At 41.8% G+C, this 17,149-nt stretch overlaps 1 protein-coding gene across 1 annotated transcript in view; it reads right to left on the bottom strand.

The window, feature by feature from the left end:
- Nucleotides 1-17,149, bottom strand: part of DACH1 (dachshund family transcription factor 1) — a 454,001-nt gene that overhangs the window by 121,680 nt on the left and 315,172 nt on the right. Inside the window, 2 exon segments of the mRNA XM_058185826.1 lie at nt 6,239-6,373; nt 13,942-14,077. Of these exon segments, the coding sequence (XP_058041809.1) occupies nt 6,239-6,373; nt 13,942-14,077 (271 nt within the window).

Below are 17,149 nucleotides of genomic sequence, written 5' to 3'. Positions count from 1 at the left end.
AGGTGCCTTTGGAGATTCTCGGTCATCCAGGTCATGGTTGTCTCAAAGGAGCTTTTTCCAAAAGGCAACTAAACTTTCTTTTTTTCTCTTGAAGATGTTTCACTTCTTATCCAAGAAGCTTCATCAGTTCTGGACAAGGAAACCATCCAGCTAGAACTAATGAAGCTTCTTGGATGAGAAGTGAAATGTCTTCTATTTCCTCGAGAAATAAAAAACAACAACACATAGTCCAGTTGCCTTTTGAAAAAGCACCTTTGAGATACTTTTCCAATAATTAACCAGGATTGAGTCTGCTCTGAAATAAAATAAATCAAGAACCATCCAAACTGATAAAATTCAATCTTGCTTTTTATTGTATCTAATTCCATAGAAGCAAATACTCTAATTGTTATTCATTTAAAACAAAACCTTACTGTACATAGGAATATTCAAAAGTTATATATAAAATGATTAAGGAAGTATTCAGAATGGTAACCATTTCAAACATTTACTGTAATTTGTGTTATTATCTATGGGGTCTGGTAGCAATAGCGCTTAGATTTATATACCACTTCACAGCACTTAGACTTATATACCACTTCACAGTGCTGCAGCCCTCTCTAAGTGGTTTACAGAGTCCGTGTATTGCCCCCAACAATCTGGGTCCTCATTTTACCGATCTCAGAAGGATGGAACGCTGAGTCAATCTTGAGCCTGGTGAGATTCCAACTGCCCAATTGCAGGCAGCTGGCAGTCAGCAGAAGTAGCCCGCAGTACTGCATTCTAACCACTGCGCCACCACAGCTCTGATGTTGTTTATGGGGCCTGATTTGTAATACATCCTTACATTTATTTAATTTCCAGCTTCCAGAGCTGGAGGGAACCAATTCTTTTAACATTAAAGCACTTTATAATCTAAGCAGCCATGATCTACCATGGTCATGAATCTTGCCGAATCAGAAACTTTTCCAAGGCGCTTTTCAATTGTCTTCTGATAAGAGCAAATGTAACATTGCTATGATAAACCACTGGCTAATTTCCCAAGAACTTCCCAATTTTCACCCTCAGTTTATATTCTCCCATTTTTAAAGACTGGGAAGCTGTTGACTGTATTTATCCATTCATTTATCCATTCTGTCATTTCTCTCTCCTGCTTCTATTTCTCTCCTCCTTCTAAAATAGTAATAGCACTTAGATTTATATACCACTTTACAGTGCTTCACAGCCTTCTCTAACCAGTTTACAGTCAGTATATTGCCCCCAATAATTTGGGTCCTCATTTAATTTCTATATAGTAAAATGTATTCCAGAAGTTTTCTTCCATTAACCGCAATCTAACCTTGGGTTACAATTCCATTACAGAGAAATTACAATATTTCTGACTTTTGTGCTACTGTGTACTAACAAGTGAAGGTTGTTTCCATCAGTGAAACCATTTGACAGAATTTAGCAAAAGCCTTGCTGGTCAACAGCTTTATTGGTGAATGCAAAAAGCTGTATTCCACTCATCCAAGTCCTTAAATCATTCATATGCATATTGCTTTTAACTTCTTAGGTGTATCACAGATTATAAATTAATAATCTTCTGGAATTTTGGATGGAATGGAAGAGAGTAAACCTTACTAACAATGGAGAATCTCTGTAGCTCAAGGTTGAACTGTGGAGTCCTTAGTGCTCTCCTAGCTTGGTTATTTGGTTGCAGACATTTTGTTATTTCACTAAGAAACATTTGCAATGTTAGAAGGGAGTGGAATTGCTCTCCATTTGTTCCTTCCACACTTCTTTTGTTAGACAAGCCCAACATACCTCTTAATCTTGGATTAAGGGGATCAAATATTCTATCATCTCCCCTGTACAATGACTTAAGAAAATCAAAGACCTAATATTAGAAGAAGATGAAATTATGGTTTCATTTGATGTCACAGTACTTGTTGTGGCTCCCGCCCCCGAACCTGGCCCCATGCCCGAAAGTGCCTTGGAGCCGGGCCTGCTGCCAGAAAGTGATTTGGACAGTGAGGGAGAAGGGCCGTCAGGACTTACCTCGGAAGCACCGGCCTCCCTGGATCAGCTCCAGGAGCCAGAAGCAGGGCAAGTGAAAGAGATAACGAGGCCTCCTTCTCCTGACTCTCCCCCCCCCCCCAGGCCACGCCTGCAGACCCAGCTGACAGCAATCAGGCTTGGCTCAATCCCAGGTTTCGTAGGCAGGAGAGAAGGGAACAACAGAAACGGGGGAGGGGCAGGCCTAGGAAGTGCTGAGTCATGGAGCCACACCCCACAGGATATAAAAGGCAGCAAGAGCTGGTGTGTCTCTTTGTATCAGGCAAATCCACGGATTGATTAGAGCTGAAGGTTGTGACTCACCAGCGTCTTGGCAGCTATTGAGGGCTCTTGGCAGATGCTGATTCTTTTGCTGCCAGAGCTGATAAGAGCCGGCTAATTAAGCCATCGTTTGGACGGAGGCGAGGAGGACACAACAGTACTCCTTACTGTACATGCAGAGACCAGAGCTAAAGAAAAAGTCCATGGTAGCAGTACTGAACAACCATCTGACCTTCCCAAATACACTAAGATTGAAATACTAAGAATCACTTCATCAAACCTCTACTTCCCTACCTGTTTTCAGTTTAATGGACAAATATACCAACATATCAGAGGAAAACCCATGGGATCACCACTCTCAGCAGGCATAGCGGGCACTCTAATGCAACATCTAGAAACCACGACACTCCCAGACATTCATCTAGAAGAAACAATAGGCGTGATCAACAATATACACCTTAATGGCTGTAAAAGCCACTTTGTAGGACAAACAGATAAAAGACTAGCAGAACGCCTCCATGAACATGCACCAATCGTCAGAAGGAATAATAGAAATGCTTTAATTTTACAACACATGGGCAGTCTTAATCATAATTTCAACTGGAACTGAAATCTAAAATGCCAGGGAAGCTTGGTATTGAAACAAATTAACCATCAACAGGCACATAGAGATAAACAACATTTACACACAATTCAAAAGAGACAAACAAAAGCTAAAAAGGAAACAAAAAGACCAGAACATCTCCTTGTCAGCAATCAATATCCAGATAAGCAGGGATTAACACCAGACAAACAAACAATCAATAGACAACCATCAAATCAAGGTACTCCCAAGCAGAAAACAACTACTGCACCAATTCTGATGGGGCAAGCTACTGTATATAAACAAAGAGCAAACTCCATTCCCTTCTAGCGGAGTAGTAGTACTGAAGTTTATCAAGTTAACTAAACATATAGACCATATTATTTATAAAACTTGTCTATTGCATTTGCTATTTTGATTGATTGCACATGAGCATAAGTAAGAAAATGAAGACCTTTGAATATCCTTCAGGGTCTGGCTTGCTCATAGAAGGGCCAGCTTAAAAGAATGTGACTTCTTGTGACTTCTGTTGCCATATTGCCACATAGTGGCATAGTTTTATTGCCACATAAGACATAGTCCTATGTCTTATATCTGCTTTTCAGAAGGACAGAGGGAAAAGGATTAATGCATGTCCTGCAAAAGCTCCATCTTTGTTTATAAGAAATAAGATTGTGTTCATATTTGGCTGCAACACCAGTAATATCTTCTGCCAACTCCTTCTGGCCTTCCATATCTGTTGTCTTCGAGCATTTTCAGGGCATCTCCTTGTGTATCTTTGGATTAATTTTTAATTAATTAAATTTAAAAAGGGAACCAGAAGAGGAGGTCTTTTTCTGGAGATGGTGCTTTCCTAGGACCTCCCAATTGTAATTATTAAAAGTCATTTGAGTTCCAATTGATGGATTAACTCCAATGTATCCCGTATGTATGTGTGTGTGTGCATGTAGAGGAAACCGAATAATATATAAATGGTTAATGAGTAATGTTCAAAGATGTATCTCTGCGTCTCTGTTTTTTTTTTTTTTTTTAAATAGACAAGTCAAGGCATTTTCTACCGTGAGAATACAAATGCCTACATTTATTTAGTTTGCATTAATTTATCCACCCGTAATAATGATTAATGACTTTGAAAGATTAAAGACGGTCTGAAACAAAATTGCATATTTGAACTACAGACCTGTAAGCAGATAATAACTATCTCTGCAAATATCTCTTAAGTGAAACAGGTAAGTTTTGGCCCCAAAGTTACAGGGCTGGCTCAGAAGCTGTGATAAATGCAGTCATGGTAAAAAAACAAAAACAAAAAAAACATGTTTAATTCAGAATATCCAATAAATCTAGATCCTCCTTGAGTATTAACACAACTTCAGAAGGTAAGGTCATGGGGGGTGGAAGTAGCAATTGAGAGCAGAAAAAATTTGTGACCTAAACAAGAACCATTTAAGAAAAGAAAGAAAAAACCACACACACAGCAGATTGAATGGGAATAATTTCCATTCTCCTCTTCCCTTCCCTTCCCTTCCCTTCCCTTCCCTTCCCTTCCCTTTCCAGGCTTGCTTGCTTGCTTCCTCCCTCCCTCCCTCCCTCCCTCCCTCCCTCCCTCCCTCCCTCTTTCTTTCTTTCTTTCTTTCTTTCTTTCGTTCTTTCTTTCTTTCTTCCTTCCTTCCTTCCTTCCTTCCTCCCTCCCTCCCTCCCTTCCTTCCTTCCTCTTTCTTTTCCTTTCCTTTCCTTTCATTCCCCAGCTTGCTTGCTTGCTCCTCCTCCTCCCTCCCTCCCTCCCTCCCCCTTTCCTTTCCTTTCCTTCCGTTCCCTTCCCTTCACAGGCTTCCTTCCTTCCTTCCTCCCTCCCTCCCTCCCTCTTTCCTTCCCTTCCCCAGTTTGCTTGCTTGCTTCCTCCCCCTTTCCTTCCCTTCCCTTCGCTTCCCTTCCCTTCGCTTCCCTTCCCTTCCCTTCCCTTATGTTAGATACATGATTTAATTGAAACACTTTTAAAAATGGTTACCAAGTAAACACTTTCATTGGAAATCCTGTTTCACTGGGGGTCTATTCTAACTTGACCGTGCATTTGTATTTAAATATAGATGGGCCGAAGCCAAACCATCTCCCTGAAAATGAAAACAAGTCACTTTTATATCACTCACTCAGCGACTGGATACCATTTTGCAGGATTTAAGTGCTTGTGTGTAGGGTGTGTGTGTGTGTGTGTGAAAGCAAGCAAGAAGCCATGGCGGGCTGTGTGTGCAATGAACCAAAATTAATGATTTGTATAAAAGAAATGTTGTTCTCATTAATTTTTAGTGTAATCTTATTAAAAATGCCACCTGTCCAGAATGAAAGTGTCCAGATTTTAATTCTCTTCCCATATCTCGCAGTAGTTGCACAAGACAGATCTGGATTTTTTTTTTAATTATTATTTCTTTTTGTATCTATTAACTTAGATCGCAAAAAAACACCCTCTTTATTGCTACAGAAATTCCACACTGAAACACTTAGTTATCGGGGGTTTTACTTTACACCGCTTAGCAAGCTGTTGCATTTCAGCTGGAAGCCTATTCTTTGATTTTGCTTTTAGCACACAGAGGTTGTTTAAAAGGATCTGTATATCAAAACCATGAAATTAGCCTCTCAAACTGTACAACGGTAATGTTTTCTACGTAGAAAGACATTGGTTAATATTTCCATTAGAAGAAAAAAAAAAAGCATTTCACACCAGTACAAACCAAATAAGGTAGCATAATAATCAACAGAAGTCCTAATATACATTAATCTAGTTCACATATTTTTCTGTCGGATGGCTGATTAAATTTAAAATAAATTAGATGAAATCCACCAGTCTCATTTTACACTATTAGCAGTTGCGGGAGCGAAGCAATTTAAGCTTCTCTTCCTTTCCCAAGACAGGGCCATCCACGGTTAGCTCACACCGGCTGAATTTAAGTGACTTGTTTCTTTGATCAACCTCAGATCCACCCCAATTATGGAAAAAATCACTTCTGAGTACTGTATTTCCGTATAAAGAACAAGCATCTGAGAAGTGGGAAAGATAAGGGCTGCTATTCTCCTGTATGAGTTTCATTGTGAGATTTTAATCGTTTTCTCCTATTCATAACAGCACAATCGAATAATTCCTGCCACTTATTTTCTCCATTGTTGCCGTAATTAATGTACTACACGAGCGTGTAAGAGAAGTCATGTTATCTTTTGATAGAGGCAGGAAGTGAGTGTTCGCTCTCTCTCCTTTGCGCTAACGTCGCTCGGTTGTGAACCACTCAAATGATAACAGAATATGAATGGAGGAAAAACATCGCTTCCAATCGGAATATAATGAAACATCAACTTCAACCCGCACGCTACCTTTCTCCAGGTGAATTCTTTTGGAGTCATGCCCACCCTCGTGGCCGGCCAGGTCACCTTCTTTCGGACCAGGTAAGACGTTTGGAGATAAGCCCAACAACATCTGGTTCATGGACAGGCCGTTCTGATGGACAGCTGATAGCACATGTAGAAGAAGAACAAAGAACAAAAATATTATGGGTTGAGACGTTCAATTTCAAGTAGGAAATATTGACTTTCATTCTGCCTTGTGACTATTGATGGAAGAGTCTGAAGGTTCTGGCCAAACCACCCAATGACCAAGCCTACCCAGGTCATAATTCTTGATCCTTGAGTTTTCCCAATAGATGAGAAGTTTCACTCCTCAGTTTCATGCCTTAAGAAGCTGAGAGCTTTCTATTTCTATTCTTGAGTTCTATGACTGTGCATTGCAATGTAAGCATCCTTTGTCCATTATAGAAATTCATTTTTTTTTTGGACATTTTTTCACTGTGTCCTACAGGGTGGGAGGGAGAAAAGAGGGCAGATCAGTAGGATACTGATAGTTGGGAAACCAAGAAGACTTGTGTTGATTGAGTTGGGTTTCAGCGGTAGCAAAGAAAGAGTAGACCCTAGACCATCAAAAAAAGGGCAGTAGCAGAAGGATAGTTATCTCTTTTTCTTCTTTGGTTTTCCTTTCCTTTCCTTTCCTTTCCTTCCCTTCCCTTCCCTTCCCTTCCCTTCCCTCCCCTCCCCTTTCCTTCCTTCTTCCCTTCCTTTTCTTTTCCTTTCTTCATTCCCTTCACTTCCCTATCTCCTTCCCTTCCCTTTCTTCCTTTCTTTTCCTTTCCTTTCCTTTTTCCTTTTTTCCCCTTCATATTTTCCCAGTCTTCTCTTTTTCAGGCTCCACGCATTAATAGCTTGGAAGGCATATCTTCTTCTTTTGCCCTAAGCCAAGAGAACAACCTGTTCAATCTTTGCTTGAGAGTTGGCTCTTAAAATTCAAGGGCTCTGCCTTCAGCACAGCTCTAGAAAAAAACAGAAGCAACCCTCCACAAAGCTGCAGTCTAAGCATCCCTTTTAAAGACCACAAGACTGATTCCTCAGCAGAGGATCCATGCATTTGCTTCATAACAATAATCTAATAAATGTTATTGGCCTTTGTTATTTTTCATTTAGGGACTACTTTTATTTTTATAAAGGTGCCTGGCCTTTCGTAAATTGGATGTTACGGTTTACACTAGACAAACTTGGTTATTTTCTCAGTTATTTGAATTAGATCAGAGGTGGGTTCTAATTTTTTTTGCTACCGGTTCTGTGGGCATGGCTTATTTTGTGGGCGTGGCTTGATGGTCATGTGACAGTGGGTGTGGCTTGATGGCATATGACTGGGTAGGTGTGGCCAACTCAATGTCACTCATGTCAAGGGGTACCTCGCCTGGCCCCTCTCCTCCCAGCCATTCCTTGTCACACCCAGCCTCAACGTATCTATACTTCTGCAAAAAGGTTGTTCACCTTTTTTCAACTTTATTATCTATATACTATAGATCAGGGGTCTCCAAACTTGGCCACTTTAAGACTTATGGACTTCAACTCCCAGAATTCCTCAGCCGGCTTTGCTGTCTTAAAATCTTAAAGTGGCCAAGGTTAGAAACCTCTGCTATAGATGCACTTTCATGGACCACTGAAAGGAGGAAATGGCTCACATGCTTTGCCCAAGAGTGTGATAGGCAACAGTCTTTTAAGGAGCTGCTAGAAAGAAGGGGGGGAAAGTATTTTCCAAAGCACCAGAAGGCAAAACAAGAAGCAATGGATGGAAACTCAACAAAGAAAAAAGCAACCTAAAACTAAGGACAAACTTCCTGACAGTGTGAACCTATATAGGTTTCAGTCATAATTTCACATATAAAATAGCCATTCATGTAATATAACCTGCATATTGTTCAAAACAATCATTAGTATTATGGCTGATATTTGACAGCAAGCCTAAAATCTCCATTCCCTCCCCACTCCAGGGGAAGGTTACTTCAAAATCCCCATTTCCTCCCCACCCCACTAATCTGTTCTGGGAAGGAATCAAACTCCCCCCTCTTCATTTTCCAAATAAAATATCCCAGATAATTAAGGAATAATCAAGCTGCTAGCAAGGAACCTGCCTGGAATTCCACATTCCTGCCAGCTGCATAAAGGAAACTTTGTAAGCAGAAAACAGTTACCGGTGCTTACAGATAATATAAAGTGGAAGCCGGAAGTTTGGCTCCATTTACAAGCAGGCAGAAAACTCATTCAAGATAGGATACTTCACAATGGAAATCGCCCAAACCTTTTTAGAAACACAAAGCCCATGTTGCACAAACCCCAAAACTTTAAAAACATTGAACCATATAAGAATTCCTCCTCTTATCCAATTTGTGGTTCAGCTAACTGAGAAAGGAGCTTCTAGCCGCTCTGTCAATTTAAAACGACAGCGTTTTCCCCACCCCTTCTTAGCCAAGCGATCTCCTGGCTAAGAAGCGAGCTGATCAGTTGGGAGGCTTCTTGGCTTCTCAATTTAAAGGGACGGTGTCTTGTTTTTTTTTCTCTTCTTCGACAAGTGAGTCTTGATTTTTTCCTTCTAGCCGATCAGCTGGAAGTCGGGAGGCAGCAATAGATTGGGGGCGGGGCCAGGCAGAATTTTTACTACCGGTTCTCTGAACTACTCAAAATGTTTACTACCGGTTCTTGCGAACTGGGGAGAACTGGTAGCAACCCACTACTGAATTAGATATTCAACTGTTAGTGTACAGACATATAATTTTGTACAAAACGAGTTTATTCACTTACAGCAAAACTGACCAAGCATTTTGTCTCTTCCTTTAAAAAGAAATGGCAGGATTTGCAAATTGCTTTCTGTTTTCCAAAATACAAATAAACTGATCCTGTAAAAGGCAGAAATAGCTGGGGAAATTCCCGCTTTCCACCTCATGTATGGTCGTTCTATCATCTCATCCCCATGATCTTTTCTACCTCACTGTGAAGCGGTGGTGGGATTCAATTTTTTTTACTATTTGGTGGGCGTGGTGTGGCTTAGTGGGCGTGGCATGGCTTGGTGGGCGTGGCAGGTGAAGGATACTGCAAAATCTCCATTTCCTCCCGATAAGCTGGGACTCAGGAGGCAGAGAATAGATGCAGGCAAGGCCAGTCAGAGGTGGTATTTACTGGTTCTCCAAACTACTCAAAATTTCCGCTAGCGGTTCTCCAGAACTGGTCAGAACTTGCTGAAACCCACCTCTGGTGTGAAGGCTGCAGCTAGATTTACATGCATAGTTAAGGAAGCAGGAATTGCTCCTCTATGTATAAAAAGACAACAGCACAACTTAAGTAAAGATTTAAGTTATTTTAGGTTTGTTTTCTAGGTAGCAATCATAGATTCATCCTGGATTTGTTCTGTATCCCAGGAGCTTATTATCCAGACATACAACTCCCATTTGTGAATCAGAGACCATGATGAAGATGCTTCATTTCAACAGCTCATTTTTAGGGGGGGGGGACTACAAAAACATTCAAACTCCATTTATGGCACTTGACATCTTTTATCTTTCACGTTTTATTGATTTGACTGTAATTTCTTGGTTTGTTATAAGCCACCCAGAGTCACTGAAAGTTAAGTAGCATACAGGTTTACTAAATTATCGTTACTACACATTTTTTTGCTTGTTTGTAATATTTGGATACAGCACTATCTTCACACACCTGAGGGCAGTCTATGAAAAACAAACAAACAAAAAAAACTCCACAATGTTAGAACAAATTTAAAAAATTGCTCAATCACCTTGATGGTTTATTATCCATCAGAAATGTAGGATTGATCTTTGATGGGAAAGTCATTTATTCTTTTTCTGGGTGTAGCAACTCTTTTTTAACAGAATAACAGAGTTGGAAGGGACCTTGGAGGTCTTCTAGTCCAACCCCCTGCTCAGGCAGGAAACCCTACACCACTTCAGACAAATGGTTATCCAAGATCTTCTTAAAACTTTCCAGTGTTGGAGCATTCACAACTTCTGGAGGCAAGTTGTTCCACTTATTAATTGTTCTAACTGTCAGGAAATTTCCCCTTAGTTCCAAGTTGCTTCTCTCCTTGATTAGTTTCCACCCGTTGCTTCTTGTCCTGCCCTCAGGTGCTTTGGAGAATAGTTTGACCCCCCTCTTCTTTGTGGCAGCCCCTGAGATATTGGGACACTGCTATCATGTCACCTCTAGTCCTTCTTTTCATTAAACGAAACCTGTGATGGTGAACCTATGGCATGCGTGCCCGAGGTGGCATGCAAAGCCATTTTCCCAGGAACTCCAGCTGTCACTCAACTCATTTGCAGCTGCGCATGTGTGCGTGCCCCAGTTTGTGTTCGGGCCTCCGGTGCACATGCATGCAATTCAGGGGACCCACCTGGTCTTCGGAGCTCTCCTGTGCATGTGTGCGCACATTTGCTTATGCATGTGAGAGTACTTGTGCGCAGCGTGCACATGAGTAGATGGTGTTCGCCCGCATGCATTGCATGCATGAAAACCATGCACATGTGCATAGGGTGTGATTGAGCGCACAGCACACGGGGGAGCTGTGCGAAACCTGCGTGCATGTGCAGATGGTGCTATTGCATGTGCAGCACATGGGGAACTGCGTGAAAGCCACGCACATTCACAGATGGTGCGACTGCGCATGCAGTGCACAGGGGGGGCACGCACAAAAGACATGCACATGCACAGATGGTGCAGTTTCAAGCACAGAGCACGGGAGGAACCGTGTGTTAGCATGGATAGCACATGCGCACGCAAAGCGCGTACCTGTTCGGCACTCGGTGAGTAAAAGGTTCGCCACCCACTGAACTAGTCCTACCCAATTCCTGCAATCGTTCTTCAAATGTTTTAGCCTCCAGTCCCTTCTTGCCTGTCTTTTGCAAAATTTCAGAAGCACTAAAGACATTGTGGGCTAAAAGTATTAAAGACTCTAGAAAAATGCCTCTCTCTCCATACGAAAACGTGAAACGGATTAAACCCCGTTCCATAAGAAATGGGGCAGACATGCAATTTGCAACAGCTCCCTTGCTCCCTTCTTTACATAACTATTATCATTTGATGACAACATCTATTGCTTAGTGCCTCGCGTATGTAAGCATGTCACTGCAGATCAAACAAATTGTCTTAAACTGTAAGAGAGTGGTAAGAAAGCAAGTGATGCATTTATGCATAACCTGAACTTTCCTTTTAATGCTCTACTTACCATAAGCACCACTTCCTCAATTTCAAAAGTCTACAACGCATGGCTTTCTTTACACAATAACACTAATGCTCAAACTCATGGAACCTATTAAAGTGCACGTCAAAGGGTATTCATTTTACTTTCAGAGAACTGAAAAATAGAGCAAAGAGCAAACTTGAGAATGTTATGGTATTATTTTTTTTTTTAAATGGGACAGGGCGAAACCTTATATCAGTGGGCAGCCACAAAGTCACCCAGTGTTAATATCCTTTTACAGAAGGAAATTAAAAGATTTCCGTATGTTAAGCAACGGTTTCTGAAGTCAAATTGAGCTGTAGATATGCATGCAGCACAAGTAAAGATAAAAAAGGATCTTTGTTTATATCTGCTAGCCATATACAACAGCAGCAATGCTAGTTTTTTTAAAAACAACAACAAACAACTCAGATTTGTCTGAGAAATACTCCAAATGCAAATTAAATTAATAATTTATATGAAAAGGAAGCATTGTCTCCCCTCTCCTTTTTCCAGAGCTATAAAAATGAAAAGGAATTGAGAACCTGGATCAAACCTGGCTGATAAATTGCAGCTAAAACAAGTTTGTAGTCTCAGCCTATGAATGTTTCTTTTTTTAAAAAAAATAAAATAAAAATAAATCTCTTTTTACAAATATATATTCTCTGTTACCTTCACTCCCTCTGGAGCCTGAAAAATGACATTTGAGACTGCAGATACAGAGAAATAGTTTTTTGCTGGGGAAAGGCAGAAACCACTTTTCTCCATCATTGTTTTGTTTTGCTTCGCAACTGACTTCTGACCCCGATTGCTCTCAGGATGGTCTCTGTTTCAAGGAGATGAGTCAACTCTGCTCTGGTTTAATTGAAACAACAAGCAAAATGCGTGTCTTGTTTTGAACTGTTGCTGTTCTGGGGCAAACCGCCTTCCTTGGTTTAAAGTTAGACCTTATTCCTTAGCTTTTCTGTCTGCCCACCCCAATAGCTTTAGAAGCTTCTCCTTGAAGATGTCTTTTCCATGGATCTGGTTGAGAACTTAGGTAAATGTCAAGGTTCCTCTCGCACATAAGTGCTAGTCATTCTAGGGGGCGGAGTTTCTCTCCGTTTCAAAGCCAAAGAGCCAGCGCTGTCCGAAGACGTTTCTGTAGTCATGTGGCCGACATGACTCAACGCCAAAGGCACACGGAGCGCTGTTACCTTCCCACCAAAAGTGGTCCCTATTTTTCTACTTGTATTTTTTACGTGCTTTCACACTGCTAGGTTGGCAGAAGCTGGGACAAGTAACGGAAGCTCGCCCCGTTACGCGGCAGTAGGGATTCGAACCGCTGAACTGCCGACCTTTCGATCAACAAGCTCAGCGTCTTAGCCACTGAGCCACGGCATCCCACTGAGAACTTACATCCTTCTTCTTCTTCCACACAGATACCAAGGCAACATACAGCTGTTAACATAGTTATTGGGCTGATGCCGTAATTCCCACCACATTATCAAGGCAACCTTCCCCGTTCCCCTGGGCCTTTCAGTACAGGAAGGAAATTGTCACGAGGAAGCTTGGAAAACAAGGGTAGGATTTCAGAAATTTTGTTCACACATTTTTTCAATGAACTTTCTCTAGTTCGCTACCTCAGAGTTCCCTCAGTTTTTGTTTTTGGGTTGCAAATCACTGGATCGGGGTGTCAAACTTGATTTCATTGAGGGCCACATTAGAGTTGTGTTTGATCTTGAGGGGCCAGGGTGGGCGGGGCCAGGGTGGGCGGGGCCATCTTGACATCACTCATATCAGGGGAGCCCTTGGTGGCCTGAGTGCTCTGCCAGTGAAAACAGGCTCCCGAGCTCCGTTTTTAGCTTCAGTGACCTTCTGCAACCCTCTGGCAGCAAAAACGGAGCTTGGGAAGGCCGCACACAGCCCTCCTGAGCTCCATTTTCACTGGCAGAGGCACCGCAGGCCAGTCCTTCATTGTTTCTAGGGCAGCCCTGCAGCCCAGTTCTAAGCACCCCATGGGCCTTGGGTTTGATACCCCTGCACTTGCTGAATGCTCACACCAACATGGGTGGAACTATCATCCTTTGTGTGTGGAAAGGGTTGACTTTAAGAGGTCAGGAGACAGGCCACTATTTTGTCTCTCCATTCTCTCCTTAGAGGGTGGGGGGAAATGGCGTGGATGCTGATTGGCTGATTTCTGCATTTGGAGTCCAATGAAAGGGAACTCTACTTTGAATCAGTTCCACACTGTTTTATGGGGAGGATGGAGATGTTAGTGATAGGAGTGGTGCTGTGGCCGAGAGGTGGAGCTCTCGCCTCACAATCAGGAGGCTGTGAGTTCGATCCTAGATAGAGGCAGATATTTCTCTCTCTGGGCATCACTGAGAATATATCTGCTGAACAAAACTCTGCATTGGAGACAGGAAGGGCATCTGGCCATTAAAACACTCTGTTAGCTGCATTCAGTTGCTTAGATTCCACCCCACAAGGGATTATGGGATACCCAGCGACCTACGGATTCTGTCTGAAGAGCTTTCGGTTCGGGCAGGGGAGCTGGATACGCTGCTGCTACGATGTGAGGATGGATGGCTACCAGGCCTTCGACCGTCTTCGAGAGATGGAGCAGGGGAAGGACTGTCTGGAACTCGTTCCTGCACATCATCAAGACAAAACAAAGAACAGCTTCAGATAAAAGGAAAGAACCTCTTCAAATTATCTAAATATTTCTGGACTCCATATTACTGAATGTGGGGATTACCAAGTTTAACCAAGTTTTTCATTTTTTCCCATTTTCAGTTTCCTGCAATTTCTGTTTCTCAAAACTCAAGGGGAAATGATATAAGCAAGCAAACCATGTTACAGTGAAAGCAGGGCAGGAACTCAAAACAGAGAAAATTTAATGGGATATCTTTCTCACTTACACTTCACCAGACATAAATAGACTAATAAGAACTTTTAAGATACAGAGATTTAACATGCTTATTTCTATCTTTATTATATGTGTCGAGGATCTCAGATTACATCAAATGTTTCTTTTTCTCTTCCTTCCTTCCTTCCTTCCTTCCTTCCTTCCTTCCTTCCTTCCTTCCTTCCTTCCTTCCTTCCTTCCTTCCTTCCTCCTTTTTTTCTTTCTTGCAAATCAAATCTAATTGGTGAGAAGCAGTTTGGGCAAAACCAATTGCTCACCAATTTCTCCTTGCTATCCAATATTCTTGATTCCATTGAGCTAAAGCATAACCCAAAAATCTGTCCATCTTGATGGTGGTTGATTGGCACTTAAGATTTCCACCAAAGGCAAGTCAGTGAGCTGGGTTTCCTCCCTTTGCTTTTACCCTGTTCCCATTCTGCAGGTCTTGTGGCAGGATAAATTGCAAGGGTAGAAATAAATCTTTTCAAGCCAAAACTATTGCCCAGTATCTCTTCAACATAAACTTTTCTGTTACACGATCAAGGTCAGCTGATAAAAGACAAGGCGGGCCTAAATGTTACATTAAAAGAGATCTCTTTCAACATGTTTTTTTTTTTGTTTATCTTGTCATTAAAGGTAAAGGTAAAGGTTCCCCTCGCATATATATGTTAGTCGTTCCCAACTCTAGGGGGCAGTGCTCATCTCCGTTTCAAAGCTGAAGAGCCAGCACTGTCTGAAGACGTCTCCGTGGTCATGTGGCCATCATGATTAAAGGCCGAAGGCACATGGAACGCTGTTACCTTGCCACCAAAGGTGGTCCCTATTTTTCTACTTGCATTTTTTATGTGCTTTCGAACTGCTAGGTTGGCAGAAGCCAGGACAAGTAACGGGAGCTCACCCCGTTACGCGACACTAGGGATTCGAACCACTGAACTGCCAACCTTTCGATCGACAAGCTCAGCATCTTAGCCACTGAGCCACCGCATCCCTTGTCTTGTCATTACAGGATCTGAATTCACAAATATCTATAAAGCGGTGTTAGAACCATTGCTGTAAATTTCCAGAATTGCTTTTTCTTTTCTTTTTTTGGCAACTGTGGATTAGATTACTGTAGTCCATGCTAATTAAATGCTTTTAATGAATTCCATCAAAAGCATCTCCTTTTTTGATCACTCAATGTTGCATTGGATTCTAGATTGAGTTTAGGTGGCATCCTACACTTAAAAGAGCTCCATTACACACTACATAAAAAGTCATGTTACACATACATGGAAAAGAGGGATATTTTAATGTACAGAAAACCCAGATGTGTAGTGTAGTGTAGTATATGCTGTACACTACAGTTGCTTCACAATACAAAAGTGTTAATTCCTATCCTGATATGGAGTGTTTACTATTAAATATCTCTACTTTTTGAGATTTGGCAGATGCATCATTTGTCATACGATCAATCAATCAATCAATCAATCAATCAATAAGTTGAGTATAGGTTACAATCACATGATCTGTACCATTAATATAGACTAAATTCAATGTCCTATAATACTGATTTTGACTTTCTTAAGGAGAAAGAATATTTTGCCATTGAGTTGAACTTACAGAAAGTTGCTCCTCGTATCATTTAATAAGGTAAAAAGTTATGATGCCCTTCAGCTGAACTCAATTCCTGCTGACAGCATCCATACAGTTTTCTTGGCAATGTTATGAGAGTGGTTTGCCAGAGACTTCTTCTGGGATGGTTTTCAGGCTTCTGAGGTTAGCCAGGAAAACAGGAAAGCAAAGCTCTACATTTACGTTGTGTTCATTTTCTCATTAGGAATTCATTTTAAGCCTGATAAGGCAGCATGCTTTCAGAACACAGGCAGAAATTTACATAGCTGAATGCTAGCTTGTTAAAAGAAATCCAGGTCAACATAATTCTGAAGCTGGAGAAGTTCTACCTCTCAATTTCCATATGGATAGCAAGGTAAAGGTTCCCCTTGCACATATGTACTAGTCGTTCCCGACTCTAGGGGGAGGTGCTTATCTCTGTTTCAAAGCCAAAGAGCCAGCGCTGTCCGAATACATCTCCATGGTCATGTGGCTGGCATGACTAAATGCCAAAGGTGCACGGAACGCTGTTACCTTCCAACCAAAGATGGTCCCCATTTTTCTACTTGCATTTTTTACATGCTTTCGAACTGCTAGGTTGGCAAAAGTTGGGGAAAGTAACAGGAGCTCACCCCATTACACAGCGCTAGGGATTCGAACTGCTGAATTGTTGACCTTTCAATCAACAAGCTCATCATCTTAGCCACTGAGCCACTGCTTTCCTTATATGGATAGTAAAGGTAAAGATAAAGGTAAAGGTTCCCCTCGCATATACATGCTAGCCGTTGCCGACTCTAGGGGGCGGTGCTCATCTCCGTTTCAAAGCCGAAGAGCCAGCGCTGTCCTAAGACGTCTCCGTGGTCATGTGGCCGGCATGACTCAACGCCAAAGGCGCACGGAAAGCTGTTACTTTCCCACCAAGGGAGGTCCCTATTTTTTCTACTTGCATTTTTACATGCTTTCGAAACTGCTAGGTTGGCAGAAGCTGGGACAAGTAACAGAGCTCACCCCGTTACACGGCAACACTAGGGATTCGAACCGCTGAGCTGCCAACTTTTCGATAGACAAGCTCAATGTCCTAGCCCCTGAGCCACCGCGTCCCTTATATGGATAGTACCCTCCCCTTAATAGAAACATCTATAGAGAAAGAGTATTTACAGGTAGTCCTTGACTTACGATCAAAATTGAGCCCAAAATGTATGTTGTTAAGGGAGATCATTGTTAA

Source organism: Ahaetulla prasina, chromosome 5 (genome assembly GCF_028640845.1).
Source record: "Ahaetulla prasina isolate Xishuangbanna chromosome 5, ASM2864084v1, whole genome shotgun sequence".
Taxonomy (NCBI): Eukaryota; Metazoa; Chordata; class Lepidosauria; order Squamata; family Colubridae; genus Ahaetulla; species Ahaetulla prasina.
The sequence above is the reverse complement of the archived record's forward strand: the minus strand, read 5'-3'. Positions and strand labels throughout refer to the sequence as shown.